This window comes from Tubulanus polymorphus, chromosome 8 (genome assembly GCF_964204645.1).
Source record: "Tubulanus polymorphus chromosome 8, tnTubPoly1.2, whole genome shotgun sequence".
Taxonomy (NCBI): Eukaryota; Metazoa; Nemertea; class Palaeonemertea; order Tubulaniformes; family Tubulanidae; genus Tubulanus; species Tubulanus polymorphus.
In genome coordinates this window covers 5,822,560-5,841,858 of record NC_134032.1, presented here as the reverse complement: position 1 = coordinate 5,841,858, position 19,299 = coordinate 5,822,560, and the positions used below count along the sequence as shown (strand labels likewise).

The following is a 19,299-nucleotide window of genomic DNA, read 5'->3' as shown; positions in this document are numbered from 1 at the left end:
AGGTTGAGCTTTTTATTTCAACTTTTTATTTAGAGAAGGCAAAAAAATAAAATTCGCCCACCCTCGTCACTATTCAGAAAAAGATCTGATGAGAAACTAGGGTATTTCTTTGTGTGGCCTTAACTGATTTTTTATTTTGGGACCAAGAAAAGTACTACGAATTTCCGAAAATATAAATTTACTTGAAAGGGAGATCGGGCCAATCAAAATTCGATATTCACCCGAAATAAGAAATTATCTGACTTACGCTAATCCAACTTGCACAAGGTTTATTGCTTTATCTTTTTCCTCGAGATACGTATAGGCGAGAATTTAATGGCCTACGGAAGAAGTCTGAACAAATGTCAGAACATTAGTAGATCTTTTTGCTCGCACCCACGCACGAGTTATTTCAAGTAAAATTAATTATTTGACTATGATGCGATTCGAGTATCCAGTTAAAATCCAGTTAATCCAATGGGACATATGCCTATAAGCGTCATATTCATTTGTTTCTTTTACCAAGGAAAGTACGTTTTATAAACAATTCCTATCCCGAATTCGGACCTAGGGAACCGGTCACGACACTCATTAACCAAAATTTCAACTTTGTTGCACGATTCTATGATATGGACGAAAACTTCTGCTAACTCGACCGACCATCCTGCAACGGTTAATAGTCATGGTAATTGTGTCATTAATTTTGATCATATAGTGAATGATTTATATGTAAAATTTAACTGCAGTGGTAGATGCATCTTCAATGCCGATCCCCATAACAGATACTTTATTTTTCGTACTTACTGCTTATCCCTAACGGTCGATACTTATTTACTTTTCTGATGTTACTTCTCGTAAACTATTTTGTGCGGTAAGAAAATGTATAGAAGAAATTTTCAATTTACATCTTCGAAGCCATCCTTCCTCTACTATGTAGTGATGAAACCATTGAAGTTAAGTTGCACCGCAGATTTTGGATAATTCTTCAATCATGTATCAATTTAGATAACCCGGTATTAAGTTTTTGTGGCAACCTTGCTTTTTAAGGTAGTAATTCGCCTGCCAGTAACAGTTCAAATGATATTTCTACTAGTACAAACTTAACAGATTTCTATTCCAAACCATTGCTCTAGTAATCTAGCTCTCATTACCCACAGTTGAATATATCGAAGCAGCCCGGCACATTCTTAACCCAGCAAGAATTAGATAAAAGACCTACGTAATCAACTACTACAGTATCTGCTAAGTCATGTAGCCTACACGTGCTTTGAATCTATGTCCTTAACTTATTCAGTCTGTTCAGTCCGTTTTTCCATGTGAATGTGGATTTTTTATTTTCTCTCTTTTCCTCTTGTAGTCTGCACTTTCGTACGAAATAAAGACTTATTATTATATACCAAATCATGTGCCTAAACTTTCCAATCATACATAAACTTTACAAATAATTCTATAAATTCGACCGATTTATACTTGAACTTCGATGCCCGATTTTAAGATCAAACACCCGGTGTGTGTTGACTGGTGGGTTCGTAAGGTGTACATCAATCATCAAATCAAATTAAACAAATACGAGGGAAATCATCCACATTTCAAGACCAAAAAATTATGTAACCTCCAGGGAAGCCAATCGGGTGCAGAAACTTAATACGTAAATATCTCCGTGATACGAGGCTTACTAAACCACAAGAAACCGATTTACCCTTTCGGCGCGACCAAGATTGACGAATATTGATCTGACTTCGAAGGAAAGAAAAAACCTAATTTTCTATAAATTAGTATAAACTTTATTTACAATATAAAATTATGTGTTCTTATTTGAAAGCTTAGACAAGTAATAACGCCAAGGGAGGGGAGGGTAGGATTGATAACGGCGCTTTTCTGAGGTCGATTTCTAATTGAATTTTACATGGACCCGTTTAATTTAATTTTACACTAGTGAATAACATCAAGTGAAGGCACACTGTAAGCCTACAGGAGGCGCTCTGCTCTGCTCTAGTGTCGTCATCCCGCTTTTTGGCGCCCGATGAAGTTATCCATGAAGGTCGAAGTTCCCGCGAAATTACTGAGTATGGACACCACATCAACCGGCAAAATACTGAAAACAGAAATATAATGAGATCGAAAGAAATTTATAGAAACTTTTATAGAAATTTTATACAAACTTCAAAATCAAATAATTACAACTGTGGTAGTTAGATAATATCTGGATTCGGGGGCCTGTCCAGTTTATCAACATTTCATTCAAATGATTAAGCGTATACTATTGTGCGATCTGGTGTTTGATGCCAGTACCGAATTTGCATTTCACCTCAGTTCTATGTAATCGGCTACTTTTTCCTATACTCACGTTTTTAAGGCACTCATTATGTAAATGAGGCGTGGAATACAGACTATGTGCTGGTTGGTCAGAATCGCCTGCATGATGCGGTCAGCCGTCAACTTCGGGTTCAATTTCGGGAACAAAGCCGGGAATTTACTGAAAACAACAACAACAAAAATTGATCTTAAACATTCAAACGGAAATTTACCCGAAATACTTTTTTCGGTTCAAATTCGCGAATTCGTAAGTCAACTTTTAACCGGGAACTGTGGAATTGGTTTTAAACCCTCCCAACAGTGGAAGGGTCTAAACCAACAGTGGATTTAAACCTACATTGTAGAACTGGACCCAGTTCCACAGTTGCGAGTTAGAGTTAACTCAGAGTTAAAGTTAGTTCATTTTCAATGTTTTAACCCAGAGTCAAATCTTAACTTAGAACTGTGGAACTGGACCCTGAGTTTTAACCCACGTTGCAGAACTTGGCCTAAACCGAACAACTGTGGAACTTGTTCTAAACTATGACAACTGTGGGAATTGGTATAAACCCACAATACTAGTGGAACTGGGTCACATAAACAGTGACTAGGTGTAAACCCATACAGTTTGGAACTGGGTGCATATTCTGATTGTAGAATTGGATCTAAACCTATAACTGTGGAATTATAGGTTGAACTTTTTTCTGGTCATTACTCACGCCTCGCAGCCAGTAAACATGCCTGTATCTATAAGATAAGGACACACTAGAGTTGTTTGAATGTTTTTATCATCTCGTTGTATTTCCTGTCTCAGACTCTCAGTGAATCCGACTGCTGCAAATTTCGTCGAGCAATAATCAGCTAATCGGTTCATTCCGATTAGACCTGCGCACGACGCTATATTAACCACGTGACCGCTGTCCCGTCGCATCATCGACGGCAAAAATGCTTTCACCGTCTGAAAGAAAATCAAATTGATAATCTTCGTTCTGAAAAATACCACGACAACATAAGTGGTTTTTCGACGATTATTTTAGCTCATTATGAACATAGGCGGATCCATGTATACACTGAATTTTGAAATAGGGTCCTCCATTTTCGTCGACAAGAGGGCTGCTCTGTCAGGACCCAGATGCATGACTTACATGTAAAACCTGTTTCAGTTCATTTACGGTTCATTTTGGTTATCCGAACAAACAATTACATAATCCGATCGATGCACATACATGTAATTGGACGTCCTGGTTCTACTTCTTGTTATCAATCTTCCATCCAGCCTTGACCGACGAGCGACGGATTGCGATTTATCAGAGCAATTTGACTGTCTAGTGTGGGCACTAGAAACAGAACTAGCGCAAAGATTAAAATTATCTTGAAAATCGATGAACCAATCCGAAAGCAAAATGGGAGAAAAATTGTCTCAAATTGATCTGAAGACTGGCCTTGGTTTAATAATTAACGGCCTTGGTTTGTTAGATTGGCTGTAAAACCGGAATGGGCTTTGACAGGTCTGAACTTTTTAGATTGACTATAGACCAAATTGGTTGGCTTAGACTGGTCTGGTCTGTATACAGACGGTCGGTCTTGGCTGAATGGAAGATTGATTACACGAAATGGAACCGGAACTTCCAATTATATGTATGTACATCGATCAGATAATGTAATTCGACCGATCACCCAACTATCTGTACTCCGATTTGAGCGTTCAAAATCAATCCCCTGGTATCATTCCCGGCAGGTTTAACTGGTTGGATTGTAGGAACGTAAGGGACACAACGTGAGGAGAAATCAAATCAAACCAATGAATGAAATGGACAATCAATGTCATCCCTATGAAATAAGAATGGATCCGCCCCTGTTTTGACTGAAGGCTGGGTCCTGCACTAAAGTACATACCCAGAAGTGCGCAAACAAGTTCACTTGAAAGATCTTCATTAAATTCTCGTCAGGAATATCGAGAAAATTTCTACCGTTGACGATTCCGGCGTTATTGACCAGTATGTCGACATCACCGACCCGTGAGTGAACCAGATTGGCTGTTTCATACACAGATTCGCGTTCTCTTTACGAAATAAAACAAAAAAAAACAAAAATTCATTATTGAACATTCAAATTGACACTACTCGAGTAGAGTGCATAAGGACACAAATACTGCGGCAATGTGATGCCAGTAACGCTACTGTGGCGGGCGAGGGATCAGCGATAATCAGCAAGAATCGCTATAGTGGCACTGGGTTTACCGCGCTTCAATTTCCTTCTATATTTCAATTAAATTTGAGTAAAATGTTTTCACTATTAAATCAATTTTCAGTAAATCCACTATACATTGAGTGAGAAAGCGATTGTTATATCTAGTCGATGACTTATTTGATCGTTTTCGGATTTGGCAACCTAAAAATCGAGTTGAAATTTCTTCGAAAAAGAGTTAATTTTTGCTACGAATGAGCCAGTGTTTTGTTGCGCCATCTGGTGATTGCCGGTATCCCATTGAGGACTCCGCCTGTTGCAAATTGAGGATTCACCAGGTGTCGCTAGTGTCTCAACTACTGCAGCTATTGAGGATTCCGCTTTTGGCAAATAAGGATGCACAAGGTGTCACTTGTGTGCATTAGGACATCAACTGCTTTATAAATTGAGGATTCTACTTATGGCAAGCGATGATCCACCAGGTGTCGCGAGTAGTTATTAGAAAATAATTCCAAGTATAGTCACATTAAGAAACTCTGATATGAGCTCTGACTATCTTTTATTCGCACTTGTGATTAGCCACATTTTTATTATATATAACTGTTTTATGTAAGTGCCTTAGAGCAGTATTCAATTGAATAAGGCACCAAATAAAGTTGATAGTAATGGTAATGATTACAAAGATAATAATGATAAAACATCCCTTTCAAGTACCGAGGTAGTAACTCATATTCTAACAAATTGCTAAGTTATTAAACATGTTTCCATCTATATTAAAAGGGCATCCCTACGACGTGAAGGTTATCTGCCATGAATATGAATGAACTTTCAACATTCCCAATGAGGTGTTAAAAAGGCCTAATCTTTGCAAGATTTTGTGCATTCTGTTCAAAAAAATACTTAGTGCCGGTAAAGTTCCATCAACATAGAACCAGAGTATTTTGCATCCTATTCATAAAAAAAGATAAAGATGAAGTTACACCTCTTGGATATAGAGGTATCAGTCTTAACTCAAACGTGGGAAAGCTTTTCAGTTCAATTTCAAATAATTTTCTAACGTTTTATGCAAATTTGAACGGTGATTTCAGTGACGAACAATATGGTTTTCGAAAAGGGCGATCATGCCTTAATCATATCAATAGCCTAACATCCATTGTTAAAAACAGGCGTTCGATTGTGTGGATCGCTGGCACCTCCGGTATAAACTTAAATCGGTATAAATGGAAATTTCCTCAGAATTATCAAATGTACGTATATGGCTAACGATGTACCGGTCAGAATAAATGGCCACCTGTCATTTTTTGTTGTACCTGGATGAGTTAGCCTAAAAAATTAAAACTCTCGGGCTTGGTGTGGAGGTCAATGGCGTTAGGTTGTCAATCCTCCTCAATGCTGTTGGTATTGTCCTAATAGCAGAAGATGAACATTTGTTACAGATACATGAACTAAATGCAATGGAGTAGAAAAAAGGAAGTTGACTGTAAATCTTCAGAGGTCCAAAATAATGCACTTTAGAAAGAAATCTGCGCCAGTTACCAACTCCCAATTCAAACTTCGGGACAAAACTATTGAAATTGTGAATGTATACAGATATTTAGGCGTAAAGAGGTATGAATATTTTGATTATAGTCACATGGCTGATCCTTGCCAAAGCATCTAGCAAGGCACTAGGTAGCCGTATTTGTAAACACTTTATTTCAAGCGGTCATTCACATAAAACCTATAGTAAAATATACAATGCAACTACGATCCCAAGCATAGATTATGGAAGTGCTGTATGGATGTAAAGCCATGCGTTCATTCCTGGGAACAGGAGGACACACGTCGTTATTAAGTATCGAAGGTGATATGGGCTGGACACCTCTATTTATAAGACATCGAGTAAAAACGTCGGTGTTGTCATATTGCGGAATCGCAGAATTTTCCAAAAACACGGAACGTCCTCTCTTTCACTATAAATAGTAACCGAATTTTCCTATGTTTTAAAATGCTTTTATTTTCGTTTTTTTCAGGAAACGGGTAGAGCGTAAATAAATCTATTCTTTCCTATTCTTCTGCGTTCACTTTGTTCTACATTTCTGTTAAAATCGAATGAACTCTCTTAAACGGAATCAATTATGAATGAAAACTATACCAATCACTGAATAGCAAATTACTCTAATGTATATTTGGTGGGTACAGTGATAATGTATGGATTCGGGAGCCTAAAAATTCAGTTCGAGGTGGAATGAACTAATCAACTAATTTTGATTGAGTGAGGCTGAAAGTTCATCACGCCATCTGGTGAGAGAACTGGTGTCGTGGTTCCACTCACTGCATTTCAATTTAAAAGAATATGTCAGTTCGGGATTTTCCAATCTTTACAGTTAACGAAATTCACATAAAAGATAAACACTTCCCAGATTTAACATCTGGAATTGCAAGTAAAGAATTGAGAAAGGTTTTTCAAATAGGTCTGCTTCAACGGATAGACAAATATTTCAATGGATAGACTCTCTACATGTCGACGTTTAAGACTAACTACGTACGTAGTTGTTTTTGCTGATGGGAATATTTAAAAAGACAGATGCAGAATTTTAAGCCTATAGAACTCTCAAAGATTTGCGGAGGGTAAGTGGAAAATACTGAAAGCGGTCTTCACAAACATGCATGCAGAAAAAAATTCAGTTTTAAAACAACCGATCAACTTAGAGGAATTGTATACTTAGAATCGTTAACTGTATGACTTCTTTTTATTCCTGTGCGCGGGGAAACCTTTTTTCTCGGCGGTGGGTAAAAAAAGGTTCATTTTCCCGTCCTGAGAGAAACAACTCAAACCATGATATCATTAGGGCATCAGATTATCAGGGTATTTGATGCATTGGCCCCATTCCCAAACTGATATTGAAAATTTATCATAACATGGAATCTAAGACGTTATAATATTCTTTCAAGCCAATCATACGCGTTGGGTGTGCTACTACTAGACAGCAGTTGCGATGCGATTGTCAACGGGGGTGTGAACGCGAGAGCGCGTAGGTCGAAGCGACGTAATCCGCGATTCACGTGATAACTTAAAATTGCCTCGATCAACGCAAATGTAAGCCCGAAGTGAATTCGAATGAGAGAGACGGCCGCACCGTGTGGAATATGTATAATGCTTGTTTAACCAGCCAGCTTAAGTCATCTAAGGTAGATATAACAAGTCTGGAAAACCTCTGTTTAGATTTGCAGCGTAAATTAGCTCTACAAAAAAAGCAATAAACCGACCCACTAGAGGACATCGTCATAAGCAGTCTAGAAAAGAGCCTCCAAAATAATATTCCTGTTCTAACTTTCCTAGACTCTGCATCGAAGCAAATGCCGACCAGAGAGAAGCAAAAAACTCGTCACCTAAGTAGCGCGAAAAACGAAATGTATTAGGAATGACATTTTGCGGAAAAAAAGAGAAGCTACGAAAGATAGAGAAATAAAACAATGTTTGGCATTCGAGCCAGACCCATGCTGAGAGATTAAACGACATAAAAGTCCGAAAACGGAAGTGAAGAAAGATCTGCGAATAGCAATTAATGGTCGCTTTATTAACCGGTCTGCAGCCACACCGAAGAGGTCACAGGCTGTGAAATGTGGGGATATGAGAACACACAGGTACTCGAACGTGTTCAGCTACAATTTTTGGAATATTTACTTAGATTGAAAAGATGCACGACTAGAGTGTTTATATACGGTGAGCTTGGGCGCTACCTTTTAGAAATATATGTTAAACTGAAGCCGTTAAATTGCAGACAAGACTAATTTCACACACTGAACATATTTCTCTTGTACATCGTGCGTTGTACGAGAAGATGCCAGATTATCTGTCGGACATGTTGAAATTGGTGGAAGGTAGAACACGTTCATGTGTCAACCGGTGCCTAGTTTACCGCGTACCAACAATAAATATGGCGATCGGTCCTTTTCTCATAAAGGTCCATTATTGTGGAACAGTCTACCAGTCGGAATCAGGAAAATTGAAGATGTTACCTGCTTTCGAAAAGCTTTGAAAACTTTATTGTGTAGAAGGCATTATGTGGAGACAGCGCACTGAGCGTGGAAACACGGATTCTGCGCTATACTAGCTCTTATTATTATTATCTCTTCTTTTATGTACAGACATATTTATCAAACGCAATGGTTACTTAATGTCAGTTATATTCCTGTTAAAAATGCTCTCGGCCACGTCTGGGAATCCCAAACTGTACCCAGTGCAAACGTAGTATATTGAACAGACACAGGTCAGTACTGGCGTACCAAGGTTAACGAATCACCAATCACCATAACCTACAGGCGATTTAGAAATTGTTTTAAATCTGAAGAGTATTTGACCAGCTACCCCTAGTCTACGCTTTGCCTTGTGTCGATTCAGATGCTCGAACCATAATTTGCCTATTGAAACTGTTAGATATCGCCAGATCGAGGAAATCATAGAATTTGTAAAAAATGCAATTTGGCTGCTATTGGAGACGATTTTCATTTTCTCAATCAAAATAGTAGGATGGCTTTAGCGTGTTTATTATTACGGGTGGACAAAATCACGAAAATTGGCCCAGATGTTCATACAAACCTGACAATCAGTTTTAGAAGGGGAGCCAGCTTGTATTTCCATGGCAACCAACTAATTTTACGTATCCATGGCAACTGAATGGAAATTCTATCATGTTTCAGATATCCAGGTATATAAGGAATGGGAGATGATAGAAACATGATTTTAGGGTGCAAACCTATGTTTGGAGATATCATCTTTCCATATATGCTATTACTGACAGGATTTGAGGTGGAGGTCATGGTTAATTTTCTACTACATTATTCCACGTGGTTGCTAGGTAACCAAAAGGCCGCCAGTGACATTAGAATATGAAATACAAATTCCGTACTGCAAATCATAAGCTCCCCGATAGAAACTGGTAGATGGAACAATGGAGCGTGAACATCAATTGAATGTGTAATAATGGGATTGAGCGGGTTCCACTGTCGTTTCAACTGTACATGGAATTATATCTGGACAGGAGATTTTACACGAACCCCTACCTCTACAAACAGAAATTATTAATGCAGACTATAATGACAGAGCCGAACATCCGAGTCGGTGTTCCAACTGAGGAAACAGTCTTCTAAGAGGAAGAGTCATCTGACCTTCGTTCCCCTAGCACTTAGTAACGTAAAGTTTTCAACATGCGAGACATTTGTTCTTCGAGTCTGTTTATATTTTGAATCCTGCAAATCCCAGATAGACGCGTATAATAGGGAAGATGTCTGTTTAACAGACATTCTAGCTCGAGTCTTACCACCTAGACCTGTGGTAAAAAGCAGTAGCAACGAAGCCACATTATTTTATCTAGATCCCCCTTTATGCCTACTCACTCATTCTCAATATACGCAGTGCATGTTATTTTTTTTCCATTTACACAGGTGTAAACACCCGATGTTTTGGTTAACGGCACCAAAACCTACTCACGCCGCGGTTGGATTTCTCACATTTCACTTAAATTCGAATGAACTTTCCTCCTACATAAAGATAAAACATTTCTTCCTTTTTACGAAAGGTGGAACTGCGACCTGTCGTTTATTTGCATATGGAAACAGATGTTAAAGACCAATATCCATATCATTTCGAAAAAAAGAAAGAATTAAGTGAGTTATCAAAGGGTTTAAAGATAAAATCCCTGCATCATTTGATATATAAAGAATATTCTTCTTGAAAAGGCCAGTTTTATGTCTGAGTTAATTGGACCATAATTTTTACCCACTAGTAGTATACCGATTAGATTACACAGACGCAAAGACCTCGGCTGTAATAACCCTTAGAACCAACCGACTGGTAAAAACACCATCAGAACCTGTTCATGAACAGGTGTCTGTCTACTTTTCAAAGGTGAGGGTTTTTTGTAGCTGTTGCGAATAATAAGGCTGCAAATAACTGGTGTTGTTGGTTATAATTAGAAAAGAAACTTCAGAAAAACAGGTGTGTTTAGTTTTGTGTTGATAGCTTTCAAACGGCGGATGGATCATGCTATTAAAACTGATTGGAAATTCATGAGAAAACACAACAGAACGAGTTGAAATATAGATGAAACGAATAGACGTAAACTGTGTTTTCGTCCAATTCCACGATCAGCAGAAAGTTGATCTTTCGTGCTGGTCGACCCGTTGATACCGTCCGTATTTTGTAGAGAGACTATTAAGGATGTATGTGCTCTTTATCGGAAGCGATCCTTTGTCGAACGCCTCTTAAAATCCGAACCCAGACGAGGAGAGTACTACTAGTATATTTTCGATGATCGACGGATTGTCTGTGACGAATTTCATTTATATCTGTTTGTCCATTTTTTGCCCATTTCCGTCGATACCTTTTTTAGCTTGTACGTAGATAACCCACAATTACATAAATTTGTAGATTTATTTAGATCATCAGATTTAAAACTCCGAAAGCTTGCCTTATTTATACGAAGAGGTCTCAAATATTTTGAATAACATTGCTGTATTATTTTTGTCACACATTAATTGTGTTGTGTAATCTTGGATAGATATTAGCTTTGGTTATTACCTATCCAAAATACAACATAATTTTGTTTCTGATATTGTCCTGATATTGTATTGTATTGACATTCATGTTGTATTGTCTTTTTGCTCTAAGCAAATGTACTTTTGTGAGCAATAAAATATATTCTATTCTATATATTCTAATAGTGTCTATATTCAAACCATCTCCTACTGCTTGGATATGTTATTTTACTGATAACCATAAGATATACATTTCGACATTGAGACTTTACTGTAAGATCTTCATTTCAGAACGTAGAACCCAATTCAGATCTTAGAATCCACATATATCTTAGAGCTTGGTCCTCAGTCAATTGCACTTACAAAATTGTGGAAGTAGGTCAAGTTTAACCCACACACAGCTGTGGAACTGGTCTTGGAGTCAGATTAGACCCATAGCTGTGGAACTGGATCCAAAGTCAAATTAAACCATATGGAGCTTTGGTGTGTACGCTCGCAACTTTTTAAATTGGTCCTGTTGGTACTAACAGATAAGGGTATCCCAAATTCAGTGGCCCTTGATAGAAAATTCCCTGATCTGATTGATATGAGATATCCACAGTGTGGGCTGTTTATTATCAAGAGATTTCTTCTGCCACTCGCCACCAGTCAAGAAATCCCCTGATGTTTTCCCTGATTTTCAAGACAAGAGTCACATCGCAGGTTACTGATAACCCTTCTCTGCAAGCACCCTACTTGGACGATGATAATTTCGATAATATTGTGCTCAGTCTCGTGGAAACAACAACCTTTCTTTCGCAGGAAATATTCCAAAAATTCGCTAATCGACGACGATTACCACCTATCCTGAAGAATAGACAATGCTGTCCAACTGAGAGGGACAGGGTACCCCAGCCTTTTTGGTAATTAACTAGGCGATTTATTAATTACTGGCTAATTATTTACTTAATCATCGTCACAAGATAATAGGAAAAATTCCAGGTCAGGGTTGATACTATAACTAGCTATTTCTAATATAAAAATACTACAGTATACATATGTAAATACATGTACATATGTAGACATAGAGATATAGATTCAATTAGAAATATTTGACCTTTGCAGTCTGATCTACACCGCTGACTTCTTTTCATAACCTTAATACCCAGTATTTGAATCGTGTCAAACTTCATTAGCAATATAAAGAAAAAGAAAACTCGAACAGTGTTTATAACTACTTAGGATTTAATCCGGTACTTGAGAAGGGCTGTGAAGGGTCGTTCAGAGTTTAGAGCTATATGGAAATAACATATAGGTCTATAGAAACTGCTTCATTGCACAGAAATAACTTCGTCACTGTATAGATTTATTTTGCTGTGGACGAAAATGATTCAAAAATGAATTGACTCGACTATAAAATATAAATCTATACGCCTCGAGTGAAAGGCCGAATATTAGATTAATATTCGATTATCAAAACCAACTATGTTCAAATTTGAAAGATTAAAAGCAAAATTTGTCACGCAAAAATTAACAACGGAGGAGGCGAAGTTTCGAACTTTGCTTCTCTAGGGATCACCGTCAGGTTTGTTATTTACTTTTAAATTTTGACATAAGGGTTTGAATTATATGATCTATTTTCCGCACGTATACCAAGCGTATTATAGGGCTGATAAAAATTTCAGTTTGCCCGACTCACAAAACGGTTTCCTCATATAATCCATGGTATGATCGAGGCTTAGATTTTACTAGTGTAACCTATTCAAGATACTACACAGGCCTCATATTTCATCTAAGATATTTTCTTTTTTAAGTCCTCTTTTTTAATTTACGCAAGACCTACTATTCGAGTAGGTAAATGTTTGTACAGCCGGTGTGCACTCACAGCCGGCGTGCACTAAAGGGAGAAGGGAGTACCGGTAATCGAGTTTCAAAATACAGTTTAAAGATTCAGCTACAATAAAAGCAATTTTCCCCTCTATCCCAATATAGTAGGCTACTATGAGTCCTGAATAAACACATTTTATCTGTTAAATACTTTAGATAAGAAATAATTGAAATTCGATATTTCTTCATTTGAATTCAAAATGATCAGATTTCTACTTTCTTACCTCGACGTTATACAGTATATATATATATCTATCATTGATTTTTTTTGTAACCTAAATTTGATTGATGATAGTACAAATGATATCATTATTAAATTTTTAAAAGTGTTAGAAATAGGCCTATATCTGAAATAAAAAGTGTAAGTCATCACTTTTATAACCCTAGTATTCCTGAAGGTGAGTATTAATTATACGATAGTCAAAACACTAACTTAGATAAGTATTAGCTCAGGGAAAAATTTCGTACACTTTTTATTCTTTGTGCGGCATTTTATATTCGGTTATATCATAGAATATAGTCTAGGGTTGTACAAAGAAATCAGACATGATACAACACACTGCTAATACGCGTTTCAATAACTTTGTTGACTTGATTTCTGGTTTTTGGTGACAGTTGTTACGCTATTGTTAGCCCAGACACTGCGCGGTACAGTAGGGGGTCGTGCCTACACAAAAACAACTATATAAAAATATGCATTCCCGTCAGTCAAAGTTGGTTAAGTCGTTGTAAATGCCTAGATGTCGATCATGGACGTATTATAATCTATATAATCTATATTATAGGCTTACGTTCGTACTTACACTTACGTAGAAAATTAAATTCGAGATATAATTTTGGACTCAATAACGACGACTTCATTGTGACTTCATTAGCCAAATGATGACTTAAAGCTAGTAAATTGAAATGGAAATTGGGACTCATTGGTCATATAGCAATTCGAACTAATTTGAATCGGAAACACAAATTGAGTCTCAACAGACGATTTCAGGTGATGACGTGGAATACTTGATAAAACGAATTAGTAATACAAAAGATGCATCCAAATGACGAAGTTTGACACATGCAACTCTAATTCATGACTGCTTGGGAGTACGTGCCAGTAAATTGCATAGCCTATAGAATGCTCAGATGAAGTTTTCATTGAACTTCATGATACTAGGTACCCGGAAATAGCGTTATGATTGTTCTTACTGAAATTTCCTTGAATATCTAGTATATACATTTATATGTCGTCCAAAGTAGGCTATATGTAATTTTAATGATTTGGAATTTTCTCTAAATATCATCGGAAATGACACTATCGAAACTTACCCGACATCGCAAACGAACGTAAAAACCTTCGTGTCTGGATTTCGAGTTTGTATCTCCTCTGCTGTCGCTTGCAGGCCCAGTTTATCGATATCCCACAGAACCAGCACGGAGCCGAGTTCTGCGAATTTCACCGCCAGCCAGTGTCCGATACCGTTCGGCGACGCAGCGCCCGTTATCAATACCACTTTGCCGCGGACACATTTCGGTGCTGGGCTGACGAAAAAATGCACAACGCTCCAAAACTGAGCAATCGTAGCGTCGAGCAAAGCGCGAATTAGTTCGTAGAGTTGTTTCATCGCGTTGCGAGGTGGATTGTTTCGACTGAACGCGCCGGATCAGAAAAAACCGCCGAAACGTGATCAATTCACAGAGTACTGCATTGTGGCGCCATATACGGCGAATTCGGCAACTGCTAAGTTACTAATGAAAAAAATCGGTCGTCATCAGTGGAAGACCTGGGACGACACGCGAGAATATCATTCAATATGTCGGAACGTTCAGGCGTACTTTAGGTAGAGCTCAAGTTAAGTGTTGAAATCTTGTTTATCGTAGTGTTTCATCCAATCAATAAATCATGGTGGAATTAGATAAGGAATTATCGATTACGTTCGCCAACTCCCAGTTACCGAGAATTCAACCATCAGGATGTGTTAGATGGGATTGCCGAAAATATAACTGGAGTAAAGTTCATGCTATATACCTGTAGATCACTCCATACAAGTGCGTGATAACATAGTAAAATTACTGAGTACTAACGAGTTAAGTTCTTCATTCTTTGCAAAGTTCTCAGATAGGAGTCGATACGGGACGATCTTTATGGGACGCACCGGACGGCTCAAACATGGGTTAACCCTTCCTCGGAGACAGCGCTTGACAGATTTAGAATTCAAGATGTAGGTCAATTTTCTATCGAATTTAAATGTAAATCTACATACCATCAGTGTCGCCTAGCCAGGCCGCCGGTCGATGCTAAAAAACATTGATGAATAAAGAAATCCTTATCAGGAGTTGAGACACCTGGATGAGTCAACTAATATAATAATACACACGTATAAGTAGAATCTGCTTGCCTCGGGTCTCGCGGGATCAATTCATTTTCCCTGATGTACCTTATTTCTGGGGGTCAGTTGGAGCAGAGATGGGCCGTTATTAGAATGAGAAAATTGGCATGCGGTGATCGGAGGCAATCGACTCCCGGAAAAACGGAGTCTGATTCAGGGTGGCCATATTTATTTGACATGCTTTTTCCCGACTAATCCCCGACATGCATGTTGTTTTCCCCGACTTGATCTGCAAGAATTCAATCGATTAACGCAGGTCAAATCACGCCAAGACATACGTAGATGGAAACTGTTTGATTTGATGTGCGATCTAGCAATCTCAACATTTTCCCGGACTTATCCCCCGATTTCTAACTTTTAAAACAAAATTCCAAAATCTTTCAATGAAAAGAATATTTCCCGACTTTTCTCCGATTCCTTAGATTTCCAGGTATGTGGCCACCCTGATGATATAGTAGGATCCCCGTTTATCGCATCTATTCCCCCCTAGCCCCAGTTTTCCATGCATACCGGTCCAGACACCTGCGAGACAATTTCAAATTCATCATCACTGACCGGAGTCATGAGTGAACCTAACTGCTGATGATCTTGAAGTGTACCTGGTTTTATCAGAATAAGTCAAGAAGATAAGGCATAATTCGATAATGTCATAGAGCGGATTCATGAAGGCGATCAAGTGTTTCCGTCCAGACTAACGGCAAGTAATTTGATAGGTCGATTTATGTGATCTTCACCCGTCAAGGGATTCGAACTCACTACGCTAAAGCTGTTCCCCGAACCCCTTGACCCTAGTCGTAATTGGAGTCGTTACCAGTCGACTGGTTGCCGGTCTCTACCTTCAGTAAGACTATTCTGTCTGCGAATGCAGGTGACGCAGAATTGGACAGGCGACCAGTCTATCGTTACCAGCCGACTTCTGTTGGAGTTCCCATTAAATGGACCAATCAGCGAACGTTTTACCAAACAAGGAAGTATTTCGCAAGTCAATATATGACGTCATGCTAGTAATGAAATCGCGCGTCGTGAGACCAGGGGGCTGGTGGAAAAGAGCTCGGGGAGCGATACCGGACCCCTGGCAAGCGAGGATGATTTATGTAGGCATCTAGACATCCATTTACCGATCATATTCATTTTCTGCCGGAAAGCTAATTATCATTTATATTTTTTAAGCAAAATTCGTCATTTCCTAGGTACTCAATCAATGTAAAATTTGCAAATAATTCATTAGTTATATCACGTCTGGATTATGCAAATTCACTTCCGTCTGTATCACCCGTTTCTTTACAAAATGAACTTCAATTGTTTCAAAATAATGCTGCTATGCTTGTAACCAAAACTAGTCGTAGAAAACATATCACCCCGGTTTTAAAATAGTTACATTGGCGTCCTGTCTCATCATACCGTTCGGACTTCAAGCTGTTATTCACTACGCCATAAAGGTCTTGACCATCTTATCTCAATGAGGTTTTAGAAGAGTATGTGCCTGCTCATCAACTACGCGCAACAAACAATGATTTGTTTTTCAAAAGACAATTTTCGAAAAAGAAAGTTGGTAAACAATCTTTTAGTATGGAATACTTCAAGGGCCATACGACTTCCACGAGTTACGTTTTACGAATTACGACTTACGTTTTACGAGTTACGATTTACGTTTTACGACTTACTAATACATTTCCTTGAATATTCGTTAAAACGGATGTCGTAACACGTATGTTTAAGCTATTTCCATGACGTATTTCGGGAAGGCTGTTTGCTTGGTGAAAATATAAGGGCCGAAATGGATTAATCTGTTACAGGTTGTTCACTAATTCTGGGTCAGCTAAAAACGTATAATTTAAGTTTTTCGCGGTGAATTCTGATTATCTGAAAAATATCTTTATCATTAATGATGAATACAAGTTTGTACGATACAAGCTTGTGTAGTACTTGTATAACTTAACTTCGATTATATCCTCATAAACCTCTCAGGTGGCGCAAGATATCTTGGAAAAGAGAAAGAAAACGCAAATAGAAATTCGGCAGCAAAACAATTTTACTACGGGCAACTTTATTATCAATTCCGATTTTAATGAAAAACACATGCAAAACTTATAAGAGGTGCTAAGACCACATTGCTAAATCATGTATATCATGCTTGCTGAAATGACATTACTTTTCTCCTCTAGGAAATGTGATGTAATATAAACTTATGTATGTAGCTTTACTTTAGCCTGCCTGTTTTTTCACAAAAAGACCCATTATGTGATGAATTGTTATTGAATTTGGGTAGATATGAATTGCACGTCAAGTATTGTCGTTACCAGAAGAATAAACTGAAGTATGAGTTGTACAACTCACTCAGTACGTATTTTCTAGTTTGTGTCACTCTTTCTATTAATACTGTTCGCTTTTTCCGTTGACATTACTGGTTTACCTGATGAAGCTACTAAGCACTAGTAGCAACAGCTGAGTATCTTAAATCAAAATATAGCTGCCAAGCAGCGATGACGGGTTTTCTGCAAAGCCATTCAGAAAGATGGGAATTGTAGTAAATTGAAATATCGATACATCTTATAAAATGCATTGACAGATTCGAACCTAATATGCTACCACTGTGTAAACGTCAAATATGATTCAGCTTTGAAACCGAACATACGCGGACGTACAATCAACAAATATTAATCTATTTGACCAGGCATTTATTTTGGCATTCAAACATCATGATACTGTATTATCACCATGCTTAAAAATGGATCTGTCCTAATAAGAACTCATCTTAAGCACCTGCTGAGTCGATAGATTGAGTGAATTTACAGATAAGAACGTATTATGATTTTGAATAGATTTAAGAAGTTAATGTTTTTATTGAAATATTTGAATAAATACATATATTGTAGTGTAGATTCAATCAATAAATTATGAATTGATCTGGTCTGGGTTTCCGGCTGATGTTGATTTTGGCTTTTATGGATTACAAATTCTATAGTGATAAACAATTGATACCTGCAACAATATGTGTGTCAATCAAACCTATTCCACTAGTTGCGTGTGTTTCCTAATAAACCGGAGAGTCACTCTTGATCTGAGTTATAAGAAAACTAATTTTCATGTAGTTATAGAAATTCATTGCCTTTTTGGAAATTCTGTAATAATATTTGTTCTGTCCTAATTTTTATTACTGTATGAACCAATGATATGCTTTGTAAATATGATGTAACAAAATAAATTTGAATTTGAATTAAATTTGAACATGAGAATCAAGCATAACTTTTTTTTCAACTTGTCTTCTGTAAAAAGTTCCAGAGTTTCAATTACAATCAAATCAAAATTGGCTAAAAAGTACATAGGACTAAATGAAATGAACCGTTAGTTACTGCAAACCTATTCCAGTGTTATGTCGATCGTGTTGAATCATTTTCCTTGAGTTGAAAGAATCAGATCTTCTATGGTGCAACATCGGTCGAAGAGAGATATCTTGGTGTTGACTGTCCTTGACCATCTAACTGCATGCGTTTGACATTGGAATCAGCATCATACCCATTTGAACTGCAAAATATTCAGACAACATGAAAACCTACAGTACATGTATACAGTAATCAAACTTTCACCGATGTTGGATATTTGAATGAACGTTGGGCTTATTTCAGTATTCTAACGCAGGAAATAATAAGCCCGATCAATAGGCCCTATTCCCATTCGAACAATTGTATAATGCGTACAGCTGTACCGTACACTTATCAGTCAAGAATGGAGAAATCGGTATACCAAACCTACGAACAGCAAAATGTACAGGCCTACAATGATTTCTGGTATAGGCCTACAAGCCGTGACCACATGAACGTTTTGGTTTGACTGTTAATGTCAGCAGGTCAGAGAAGGCCTGGCCAAATTTAATTACATGGCTCAAATCAATTAGCCTTTCTGCGTGTGAATACTTCACTGTATTGTTTTAAAAATAGGTCTATCGAGTGAATTAGTACATAGACTGAATTAGACTTTAGGCTAGTCCTGACCAAATCCTATCCATGTTATAATTGCACCAGTTATAGTAACATCACTGTAGGGCCGACGAGAGGGAAAAAGTTGTGTTTGTAGTACA

At 37.7% G+C, this 19,299-nt stretch overlaps 1 protein-coding gene across 1 annotated transcript; it reads right to left on the bottom strand.

Annotated features, from left to right (window-relative positions):
* Positions 1 to 1,792: 1,792 nt before the first annotated feature.
* LOC141909848 (epidermal retinol dehydrogenase 2-like) lies at positions 1,793 to 14,502 on the bottom strand. The gene is made up of 5 exons (XM_074800497.1): positions 14,161 to 14,502; positions 4,171 to 4,336; positions 2,994 to 3,232; positions 2,327 to 2,455; positions 1,793 to 2,074 (listed from the first exon to the last, which is right to left on the bottom strand). Exons 1-5 carry the CDS (start codon positions 14,454 to 14,456, stop codon positions 1,981 to 1,983), a joined length of 924 nt encoding a protein of 307 aa, XP_074656598.1. The 5' UTR covers positions 14,457 to 14,502; the 3' UTR covers positions 1,793 to 1,980.
* Between the last annotated feature and the right edge of the window lie 4,797 nt (positions 14,503 to 19,299).

What these genes read in the sequence shown, in the direction of transcription:
- LOC141909848 (XM_074800497.1), bottom strand. Translation starts at nt 14,456, where the DNA reads ATGAAACAACTCTACGAACTAATTCGCGCTTTGCTCGACGCTACGATT. An exon ending in ACGTTCGTTTGCGATGTCGG is followed by an intron (nt 4,337 to 14,160) that starts GTAAGTTTCGAT and finishes TATTTCGTAAAG; the next exon opens with AGAACGCGAATCTGTGTATG. An exon ending in ACTTGTTTGCGCACTTCTGG is followed by an intron (nt 3,233 to 4,170) that starts GTATGTACTTTA and finishes ATTTTCTTTCAG; the next exon opens with ACGGTGAAAGCATTTTTGCC.